The sequence below is a fragment of the Cinclus cinclus genome, chromosome 14, assembly GCF_963662255.1.
Source record: "Cinclus cinclus chromosome 14, bCinCin1.1, whole genome shotgun sequence".
In the NCBI taxonomy this organism is placed as follows: Eukaryota; Metazoa; Chordata; class Aves; order Passeriformes; family Cinclidae; genus Cinclus; species Cinclus cinclus.
Genome location: NC_085059.1, coordinates 16,921,388 through 16,932,998, shown reverse-complemented (window position 1 = coordinate 16,932,998; position 11,611 = coordinate 16,921,388). Strand labels below are relative to the sequence as shown.

At 45.7% G+C, this 11,611-nt stretch overlaps 1 protein-coding gene across 1 annotated transcript in view; it reads left to right on the top strand.

Annotated features, from left to right (window-relative positions):
* The first annotated feature begins 4,652 nt into the window (after window positions 1-4,652).
* Window positions 4,653-11,611, top strand: part of ADAM19 (ADAM metallopeptidase domain 19) — a 32,326-nt gene continuing 25,367 nt past the window's right edge. Inside the window, exons 1-3 of the mRNA XM_062502165.1 lie at window positions 4,653-4,716; window positions 4,953-5,032; window positions 8,091-8,161. Of these exons, the coding sequence (XP_062358149.1) occupies window positions 4,656-4,716; window positions 4,953-5,032; window positions 8,091-8,161 (212 nt within the window). The 5' untranslated portion in view covers window positions 4,653-4,655. The remainder of the gene's footprint in view (window positions 4,717-4,952; window positions 5,033-8,090; window positions 8,162-11,611) is intronic.

Below are 11,611 nucleotides of genomic sequence, written 5' to 3'. Positions count from 1 at the left end.
GTAGCTTTAATAAGTTGCACAGGTAATTTTGAAGAGTCTGATGAGCTGTTTGAATAAGAGGAAAGTCTTACAAATAGCAGAAAATACCTGTTCATTTCTAAATTCTCACTGAAAGCTGATCAACCCTGCAGGAATACATGTGGCCAAGTGTACAAATTCCTCCACAAGTATGTTTCAGGGTATAAAACAGCTGTTTGTGAGATTATTCTCTAGCTCTAACTTCCTTCTTCTCCCATCTTTCTTTTTATACCCCGTGGAGTAGGATATCAGATATTTCAATGCACCAGAATCTAGAAAGGTACACAACTGCTGTGATTAATTCTGCCAAGCTCAGAGAAAGAGAAAACTGGTTTAACACATCCTGGACATAATAATGGGAAACTACACGTGAGGGTGATCCCTTCTCTCCTCCCAGCTAGGGCTGATGTGCTGGAGTGGTTGTTGGCATCTGTGTCTGCAGGTCTCTGTCACTGCAGCCAGCCCTCAGCTGAGCTCTCTTGAAGGCTCTCTGTCTTGTCTACAACAGAAGTGAAAGTTACACAAACAACCCACTCAAACCTGGCTTCATCTGCATCATCCCTCAGCGTGTCTGGCAGCCCTGCAGCTGGGAAATCACGATAGAAGAGTTCCCATTTCTAGGTGATTTTCAGCTCGCCCAAAAACTTTCCCATAAAGCAGACTCCTGAAGTGCCAAGTATCTCTGCAGTTACTTCTCCTCCTGAGATGAGTGAAGTGTCTTGGTGGCTGTGTGCCCTCCTGCAAGCCTTAATGTCAGTGCAAGGGGTAACTGGGACATAAGAGGGACATGTTCTACTCTCTTTTAATTATTTTCTTCCTTACTGTTTACCTTAATCTAAACTAAAAACCACTTTTCGTCCTTCTCAGCTTGAAAAACAGGTGAAGGTTTTCTGTACAAAGTTTGTTTTTCTCCTGCTACTGTAAAAGTCTAAAGACACTCAGTGCTTCCCAGTGCATCACTACTATCCCTTTACAGAGACAACTTTTTTCTCCAAAATTACTGGACAGTTTTATGGACTGGATGATTTTAAAAGCCCTTGTGCTGTTATGCCTGTTTCCATTCTCTTATTAGAATTAAATGTTTCAGTATAATCACTGTTGTTTGGAGAAGTTTGCAGGCAGCACAGGGAGGATTATAGTGTTTCACATGTGGAAATAGAATTAAAAAATGTGTCTGCAGAAATAATCATCTTCAAGTTCACTTGCAGAAAGTGGTAGCAGTGACACACCCTTTAAAAGAAGCACGGAGAGTGCTTTGATACCCTTTTGCTATCAGCACATCAGGACAAGCCCTTGTCTGACTCCTGATCATCTTACAGCACTTCTCCCTCTTTGGCAGGACAGCTGCTCCAGGGCCCTACCAAATATTCCTGCTGTCCTACATGGGTGGTGGAAAAGCAAAGCTAAACAGAATATTCTGCATCAGCCAAAGCTGCTGTCAACAGTTAAGACACTGGATAAAGGAGTTAATTCTTGAATCTCCAGTTTCCTTCATGGATTCACAGCCTCCTTCTTTTGGTCGTTTCAAATGATCTGGACCAGGAGAATGTTCTGTAAAAGGGGAGATTTCACATTCTGCTCAAGTCAGCCAAAGCTGTACCATTTCTCTCATGAGTGAGACTGTCCACAGTGCAGAGTTTAGGCAGGACAGTCCTCTCCCTTCTCCTGAGACTGATTCTGGGTAACATTTCCTTCAGTGCCAGCAGGAACTTTGTTCCACAGTTTTTCCTAAGAAAGAGTTCCAATTAAATATTACTGAGCTCTGGTACACATCTCAGTCATTCTCTGCTCAAGTCCATTTCTTGAGCAGGCATTTTCCTCTCCCTAGGTCCATTTCTTTCCGGGTACCTAATTCCTGATTTACTATGAACATAAAGGGAGAATCGTCATCTTTTGCTCCCCAGCTAACAACAACAGCATTAAATCATCTTGAAAATTGTCAAACAAGTGCAGAACCCCCTCTGCAAAAGCTCTGTCATCAGCTCTGCCTGGGGAGGCTGAAACACCTCATTGTGGAGCCTAATGAGGGACCCTTGCTCCAGGTGCTGCACAGAGGCTGCTGCTCCATGCCTTGGCCACAGGAGATGTAACAGATGAGGGAACAGAGCAGACTTGAAATTCCCAGCTGATACTCTTAATCAGGCAGTTTGGATCCTGGAGGAAATGAGTCTGAGCCTGTGCAATTCTTAGATAACCAGAAGTCTGACCTTGTTCTGTGAAATCCAGCAAATGTCCCACTGACTTCACTAAGAGCTTTTGAAGAGGTGGGCACAGGCAGGATCTGACTCACCCTGTGCCAGACAGCACCTGAGCACTGTCAATAAGGCTAAAATATCCTGAATTTTTCCATGCAACAATATCTCAATAATGTAAATGATATATCATATATATATATATATATATAGAGAGAGAGATTAACCTATATATAACCACTGGACAGCCTGTTGTTATATTTTTATTCAGTGAGTTTCTGGTGGTTTTAAATTGAGATATCAATTCTCATATTACCAAGATCCAAAGGTAAAAATATCACTATATAACAAATGCAAATACTGCACATATTTTATTTTTATGATACTTGAACACTGAAAACAATCACCAGCAGATGGTTGTTGTCCTGAATATTTTAATAATCTTAAAATAAGGCTCATTCAATTATCTGCTTTTTTTTTTAGTTGATCTTCTTTTAGAGAAATATATGGAGCCGTTGTTGCGAAGATCTGTTATACTGAAAAGATTTGTGACCATCTTTTAGTACAAGCATACATGCTCCTCATCAAAGTGGTTTTTTTTCCCTTTGGATAGGCAGAAATTTCATGCAAGAATGAAAGCAGAGTAGTTAAATTTGTGTCTAAATTTGGCTTGCATTTTTACTTATTTATAATATAGACATGCACAATAGTGCCATTGTTTTCTTCCATATTACTGGCAGCTATAAATAAGTAGGGGAATGCACAGGGAAAAAAAAAAGTCAAGATTTCCCTTCGGGATATTCCATATGATTAGAAAAGAGCTGAAATTTTGCCCCTGTATTTTTTGCTCTTTGAAACAAGAAGATTTAGTTGTGTCATGAAAATTCATGACCTCTCTGTGGGTCAGCTGAAATGTCTCTTACAGCCCTCTCACCCTGATTATTCCCTCTAGGTGTCCCTAAGAGTGCCTGACTTTCCTCTGCCAGGGTGATATCAGGAATAAAATGACCTTCACCAGATCAGAGAGATTAAGTTTGTGAAGTGCTGGGGGACAAAGGGGACATGTGTGAAATATGAACCAAAATGGTGTCTGCAAATGGGAACAGTCACATTTCCTTTGGGCATCCCTGGCAGGAGCCTGCAAAGACCTTCAGTGCAAAAGATATTGGAGTTTTCGATAGCATAAATAATCCTCTGGACAAGAGACAAAATCATTACTGTTATCTGGCAAACCTTTATTTTGAAGTGAGTGTTCACTTCCTATCAGCCTGATTTACTTATATACCTATAACCTATCCATGTGCAAATTCTCCCCATTTCTCATTTCCCTGGTGGTTCACCTACACAGACACTTTAAGGATAGAGATGAATGGAAAGGGCTGAATGGATAATGCAGATCAATGTCTGTTTGAAGAGCGTGGCTAAGAGATAATGGCTCTTCCTGCCACTCGGAGCTGACCCCATAAAAATCCATTTCAGCCAACCCTTGCAGCCTTGAGTGGGGCTACACTTGAGCTGGCTGGGAGCCACACGCTGACACAGGGAAGGCAATTGCTTTCTGTGGGCTCACAGCAGCTCCTACAGCACCACGGAGTCCCCCAGTGTTTGCAGCTGGTAACCTCTGGCTCCACTAACCTGGACTCTCCTGTCCGGGTGTGATCCCGACCCCACGGCATAATTCAGCAGTGAGACAAAGTCGTGCAGTCCCCAGGTGCTCAGCTCCCTGAACGGCAGAGATCCAGCAAAGAGATGATGTGTGGGCTTCAAGCCTTGGCTCAGCCCTGAAGGATGCAGGAGAAGACAGGGATGCTCCTTTGGGAGCCTCACGGCGGTGACTGGGATATCCCCGAAGGGCAGCACCGGGAAAACGAGCTGTGGATGTTCCTAAGGGTGTTCTTCCTTAAGCCTGGTTCCCTCATCGACCATGAGGGAAGAGAGGCAGTGAACACGCTTTTGCTTCTGCCCTTTTATACAGGCACATAAAAATCTATCCTGTGTCCCTCCAGCGGTCCAGGAGTAATGTATTTCCCAGGAATGGAGAAATTCAGGAGTCTCTGGAACCATGGGATCAGCTATGCTAAGATTACATATAAATACAGCGGACAAATAAATAAACAACTCTCGAGCTCTTTCCCTCCCCCAGCTCTCCCTCTTTTTTCCTAGCTTTGGAGGCACAATGGATTTCCGCGCTGGCGAAGGCGCTGGAGGGGAGGTTTTGCAGAGGGAGCCTCAGGGAGGGGCTCAGGCTTCCCCCTGCCCCGAGGGGGGACAGAGCCCAGCGCAGCAGCAAGGCAGAGCCTCCAGACCACCGGGAGCTGTGCGGAGGGAGAAGAAGAGAGGAGGGGGCTGCGGGGCGGGCGCGGAGCCGCGGGCCGGTGGGAGGGGACAGGAGGGGAGGGTTTATAGGGCGGCGGCGGCGGCGGAGAGCGGTCCCTGCCCGGAGCTATGCGGGGCCGGGGGCTGCTCTGCGGCTTCGCCCTCTCGCTGCTGCTGTGGCCACCGCCCTGTGAGTGCGGGGTGCCCGGTCTGGGGCTGAGCGACAGCCCCGCGCCAGAGCTCCGGCCGGGGGAGGATGGAGGGATGGATGGAGGGATGGATGGAGGGATGGATGGGTTGGGGGATCCTCCTGCTTTGCCTACAGCCAGCGCAGAGCTCCTCTCCTCTGCCGCCCCGGCTCGGTGCTGCCTGAGGCCGGGCTGCGGACGGGCCGGGGATGCTGAGCCGCTCCTCTTGTCTCCGCAGCCGCGGCCGCTGAGGCTCGGCTCCAGCCCGAGGTGGTGCTGCCGCGCTGGGCAGCCCCGGGTGGCCCCGGCAGTCCCAAGGTAGGTCGCGCCCAGCGCTCGGTTTCTGTTTTGTTTGCAGACCCCCCTTTGCGGGGACAGGGGGGCTGTCGCTGTAGCGCAGCGCCGCACGATGCGCGTTTCGGGTTTGTTGAGCTGCCGGGATGAGCCAGGAGGTGCCGTAGCTCCTGCAGATCGCAGGAAAGGATGCGTGAGCTGGCTGGAGCATCTGGGAACTACAGTCACCCTCTGCCATGCCTCAAAGCCCCGATCTGTGTCTACCTGATCTGTGCCTGTGAAAGGGGAGTGGGACCATACAATCGGTAGCACTTAGGGAACAGCTGGATAGAAGGATCTGCTGTAGGAGGAGATAAACCCAGAAAGACATCTGTGTCCTGGACTGCCTCAAAATAACTGACCAGCAGGACAAGAGAGAGGATTCTGATCCTCTGCTCTGGTCAGGTGAGACCCAACCTACAGTGCTGTGTCTGTCATCCCCAGCACCCAAAAGATATCGACCTGCTGGAGCCAGGCCAGGGCTGGGCAGGGAAGATGCTCCAGGAGCTGTAACACCTCTCCTGTGAGGACAGTCTGAGAGACTTGGGGTTGTTCATCCTGGAGAACTCTCTGGAAAGATCTTGTAGCTCCTTTCAGTACCTAAAAGAGCTACAAGAGAGCTGGAGAGGGATTTTTAACAAGGGTGTGGAATGACAGAACAAGGGAGAATGGCTTGAAGCTGAAAAAGGGCAGGTTTAGATGATATATTAGGCAGAAATTTCTGACTGAGGTTGTTAGTTACTGGGAGAGGTTGCCCAGAGAAGCTGTGGATGCATCCTTGGATGTGTGCAAGGCCAGGCTGGATGGGCCTTGGAGCCATCTTTCCTAGTGGAAGGTGTTCCAGCCCAATGGCATGGGGATGGAACAACATGATCTGTAAGATCCCTTCCATCCCAAACTGTTCTCTGGTTCTGTGAATCCCAGCTGTGAGGGTGCTTCACTAGGTAAGAAAAGCCAGCCAGCAGCTCAGGTGGGTTTGTCTGTGTCTCAGACACTGTGTGCTAATACACCCCTGTGTTGTTCCATGGGTGAATGAAGTGATGTCTCAATACCCTCCAGACTCTGACAACCACTGAGGTCCAGACATCATCAAACACAGAACACAAGCTTCCCAGCCACGGTGTTCTTGCAATCAAGAAGGAATTGCAGTTTTGTGGTAAACAGAAAGAGGAAAGTCCACAGGGTGTTTTCTACATGGTGAAAAAAAAAAAAAAAGAAAAAAAAGGAAGCTCAGCATTGTGGAGACATGCCATTTCTCTTGAATATAGTGGTGTTAATTGGGAATTTATTATTGTGTCTTTTCCATATGATGAGACTTTCTAAAACTTACTGTGTCCTATTACAAAAAAACACAAAAAACCCTACAATGACTCTCTTGTGATCTTAATTCTTTTTAAAATGCCCTTGCAATACTGCCTGCAAGTTTTGGTTCTGTTATTGATAGTGATGCAAATACATCTGGAGAGCATTTCCCCTTATATAAATTTGCTGAGTCTCAGGGGTCACACTTGATTTGTTTCAGGCAAGTTCCCATTGGCTCTGAAATGAGTGTTAGCAAAGCTTATATACAGTTGGGATATTTCATTTACACAGCAAGTGATGCAGTGAAGCAGTGGGATTACTAAAGGAGGAGTGAGGGTGATATTAGTAATAATGATATTTGCTCAACCTTTGTGAAGAGATTTTATGGTGATGGAGACCTTCAGCTATGAGCAAAGCAAACTTACACTGCTTTCATGTTACTGAGTGAAGCACAGACCTACCCTGAGGTGAATTGAGCACCTGTGATTTAGTAAAAGAAGCTCTGTTTCTTGCAATTATGCCTTTTTGTGTATCCTAAATGTATTTACTTGTTTTGCATCATCTGCGTGGGTCTGATGCCACATCCTGGAAACTGAAGAAAGGATGAGCAAAACCCAGAATATGAGCAGGGAGCTGATGAGAAGAGATATTTGCATTTGCTGAAATGGCAAATGAGCATATCTCTGGGCTGGCAGAACATCCTATTCAGTCAGCCTTGTTGTCTTTCACTTTCAATGTTCTGTTCTGCAAAGTCTCCTCCAACACTGACTTAGAAAATACAATGGGTTAATAATTTCACCAACCCTCATGATTTCTTTTTCCTTCCATCTGAATAAAGTGCATTGTTATATTAATAGGAGCTATTTCTCTTCTGGGGAATTCGTCCATATATTTTCTCTACAAGAAAGCATTCAGACTTGGAAACCCCAAGCTGACTTTATGTAGTGGTTCTGCTTTGAGGGAGGTAAAACTGCAGACCTCAGAGCCTCTTCTAGTTGCTTCTCTAAAAATCTTATTCTATCCTTTGTCTCTGAAATGATTTTTTTTTCCTTCTTTTTTAAATGTTGGGGTTAGTGTATGCATTTGCCATAGAAATTAGGGTGCACCAGCAGTCCCCGGGCAGGCCTGAAATACTCTGTGCTGGAGTCTGGAGGCATCCAAGGGTCCCTGTTCCCTGCCTTTTTCTGGAACTTTGTTCGACTAAAGGAATAATGTGAAAATCTCTGGAAGAAGCGTGATTCCTCTCATCCTGAAATAGGCTCCTAAAAATGTCTTCCTGCTGTAACAACAAAGGCATCTTTGGCTAGCTAGCTCAGATATTTGACTCTTCAGCCTCTGGGGCAAGCTGGGATGTCCTGTGATGCTGTGCTGAGCACAGTCTACAAAGAGGAAGGTGCAAGGAGCTCTTCCCATCCAACTGCACCTCCAAGCACTCCAGCAGCAGGACTTGTTGCCTTGCCTGAGCACTTTGTTGCTCCTGAGACATCAGGTGGTGTCTCTAGCTCAGGTACAGCATCCCAGCAGATGCCTGCACTGCTTTCCTGGCTCTGCCTGGCTCTGCTGTGAGATGCAGAAGCATGCCTAGAGCTGGGAGCATCCCTTCCCTTCCCCATCACTCCAGGTCTGAAGTAGGAGGAAGGCAAGGGGTGATTTAAGGTCAGCTGCAGTTTCCAGATTGTATTTGTGGATGTGTTCATAAATATGATGTATGAGTAACAGGCACCCTCTCTCCTGCATGCAGCATCCACTCCGAGCTGAAGTTACAGTAAAGGCAGAAGGTCGGGAGCTCGTCTTGGAACTGGAGAAAAATAGGTAAGTGTGCTTGTGCCCTGCACTGTGATCCCACTTAAATAATGAATACAGTGAGATCAACAGGAAAGCCTGCACTGACTTCAACAGGGTTTTGATAAAGGCAGGATGTGGAAGTCCTTCACTGAATTTCAAGGTTGTTCCAAGTCCCCTCAGATGCTAATCAGCCAAGCAGCACACTATAGCAGAGCTTTGTCAGCAAAAAAAAAAAAACAGATGGTGACCTGGCCCTCAGTGTATAAACTTATTTTTGCATCATAATTCTTCCTACATTAACTGGAAAATGTTGCTGATATGAAGCTCCCTATGTACCAAATGGCTCAGTTCTTTAGAGTCAGTGTGACTCTAACGGGGATTTAATTTGCTGTGATCCAAAGAGGTCCTGCTCTGCTTCCTAGGAGAAATGATCTGACAGTTCCAATTCCATTAGTGCCCTTCATGCTAAAGCAGACTTAAAAATTGTTTTTGCATTAACTGAATTGCAGCCTCCTCTCAGGCATGTGAGAGCAATGCTGTGTGCTATCATAGGGTGTGATGCATATTGAATTCAGCTGAAGCTGCAGGAGATTAAGGTAGGGAGCAGGATTCTGGTCTGGAGGCCACCCCAGAGCCCCTCTGCCCTGTGAGTACATTAGTTTCCAGTAGTGAAATAGCAGCTGGGAATTTAGCTGGAAGGAACTTGTCTTTGCTCAGCAGTCCACTTGCACTGTTGGTGTTTTATTTATTCTTAAATGTGTTTGAAGATTTATCTATGGAAATACAACCAAATATTTGTCTGCTAGAATCAGTAAGAATAATAACCTTGGAATAATGACCCCTTGTTTATATTTTAAATGTATTTTATGGGCATGCCAGCCACATAGACTGAGGGCTCAGCTTTCCTCCAGAAAGAGTGAATTGTCAGAAGATCTTAATAGTTCTGATGGCAGCGCATAAACCTAAATGATATTCAGAGTGTTTTGGAGGAAAACCAGAGGGTTTTTTATCACTGTCTGCAGTAAATGCGATGGCTGATGGAAGATGAGTACCTCCTATGTGAGGTGTTTTCTGTAAAAAATCACAAAAGCTACTTGAGAGTTCCAGTGCTGCAAAAACTGGATGCTTTTCACAGGCAGTCATGCACCAGTGTAGAACTAAACAGAAACAGCTATAAATTCTGTGGTTTTTTTAGCATGTTTCAGCTGGGAAAATAAGACCAGGCACCATGAGCACTGCTAAGCCAGTCGTGTCTGGAGGAACAGCTGCTGCTGCTGACAGTGGTACCGTGGCAGCTCTGAACTGAGCCTGGAAGCAGCACAGCCTCTGGTGTCCTTCCAGGACTGCCAGGTCTTGCTGATTCTGTAGTTGCTATGCAAAGGTGAATATTTCTGGCCCAGCAGAAGCTGGTCAGGGAAAGAAAGGATCCTTGCCGAGTTGATCTGTTTGAGCTCCAAGCACGATGATGTAAGGTCCAGGTGTTCATGGGAGAGGTGCTGTGCTATTTCCAGCACAGAAAAACCCTTTGCTGGTGTTAGTAAACAGACTTATAATAATAGAAGGTTCCTATTGTACTTGTTTCCTAAAATAAGTTTTCATTCATTGAGATGTATACACACAGGCTTGGATGTGTGCACACGCTTCCACTGCAGGATGGGTCTCCTTTACAAGTGCTGATGAAATACAGCAACTGGTTTTGGTTGGAACTTTTAATTTTTACTTTCGGTGGAAAATGCAGGTGATTCACAGATAGCAGTGCTTCATGTGGGAGTCCTGCCAGTCCTCAAGTTCTTGTTCAAGAAAGGTGATGGTACAATCACAAAATGCAATTAGGGGAAAGGCCCCACCTCTCAGAGCCTTGTGAAAGTGCTGAAGTAGTTTAGAGATTTAAAGAAGAATTATGAAGTCCTTGGGAGCCCTGTGTATTTATCAGCATCTACAGAGCACTTTTAACCTCCTCTCTTTGTTGAAGAGTGTGGCAAGGCAGAGCCCAGCCTGGGGTTGTTCCACAGCATCCAGGAGCTCATCACTGCCCTTGCTTGTCTTACAGGGGAAGCTGAGGTTCTGGATGAGGTTCTGGATGAGGTTTGGAGTGCTGAGTAGCTGCAGCATCCAGGACTTCTGGGAGGAGTTCGTTGCCCAGGCAGCAGGAGAGAAAGTGAAATCCCCCAAGTGGGAAGTGCCCCATCGAAGCTGTACAAAACTTTGAAGTTTCAGGTTGCAGATTCACATGAAAATGAGCATAAGAGAACTGCAACTTCAAGGAAGGCACTTGAGACTTTTTAAACTAAAATAAGTCTCAGCGTACTGGGCCATTTAATTGCTCTTAAACTTAGAGGAGCCTTTGGAAGCCAGCTTTGCTGCTGAGGTTGGTGCTGTGCTACCCTTCTGTCCCTGGGCTCAGCACAGGGATGTGAATGATGCTCCCACCTGGCCCACATTTTGCTCTTGTATCCACATCCCAGGCTCCCATCATTCAAGGAAAGCATTAAATGATTGGCATAGTTTGGGTTTGGTTGGGATACGACTTACCCAGTGGCTCCCAAAACTAGAAAAGAGCTATGCCAAGCCACTGAAACTGCTTCAGGTTTCTTGGTGGATTAGGCAGCCTTATTGCACATTCCCACTCTCCTTCTGGAGCGACAACTGATAAAATTGCTTGGAAATGTAGGGGAAGTGTCATAACCTGTACTTTGGTAGGGATGGTAGCTTTAGAAGAAACATTCTAGTTTCAATATGTGAAAGAAATGTTCACACCATCCAATTTCATATTTCATATGAAAAAGGACATTGTGTTCATCCACGGAGGTGAAACACAGAAATTATTGCACATCTTGCTTCAGAGCTTTGCCCAACCCAGTGTTTTGTAATGAGCCCATGACACATCTGCATTTGGGCTTCATATATCTGTGAATACAGTAATTGCATTAGCAGTTAACATAATATTGCATTATTTCCTGTCCAGGAATTTGATAAGAAGTCAGAAGCACACTGGAGTTTCAAGCAGAGTTCATGACACACTAACATTTCAGGATAATGACAAAATATATCACTCAAATGACTCTGGCTTGTTTTAAATGACTCAAATCCATGTCCTGCAGCTGTGGGATTGGAAAACTCAAAGCTGCACAAACAACAAATATATGGAGAGTTGCCTATAAAGCAGCTTTAAATTTGGCCGGGGCTTAGGAGCGGAAGAATCTGAGTTGCAAACCTTGGATGAAAAGTGACTTTTTTTAAAGGCATTTGCATTTGTTAATAAAAAGCAGATTTGAGCCAAGCAGGGACAGGCTGAGAGCCTTTCAATGTGTGTGGCAGCACTGCCTGGTGTGGGCTTTTTCTTAGTGGAGAGCTCCCATTTGCACTGCAGAAACCTGCATGGAATTTGTCTTCCCACCTCAGTGAAGAAGTGGGAGCAAAGAGTGCTTTCCCTCTCCCCTCCTCCAGGCTTGGGAAATCTGCCATGAGTATTGGAGG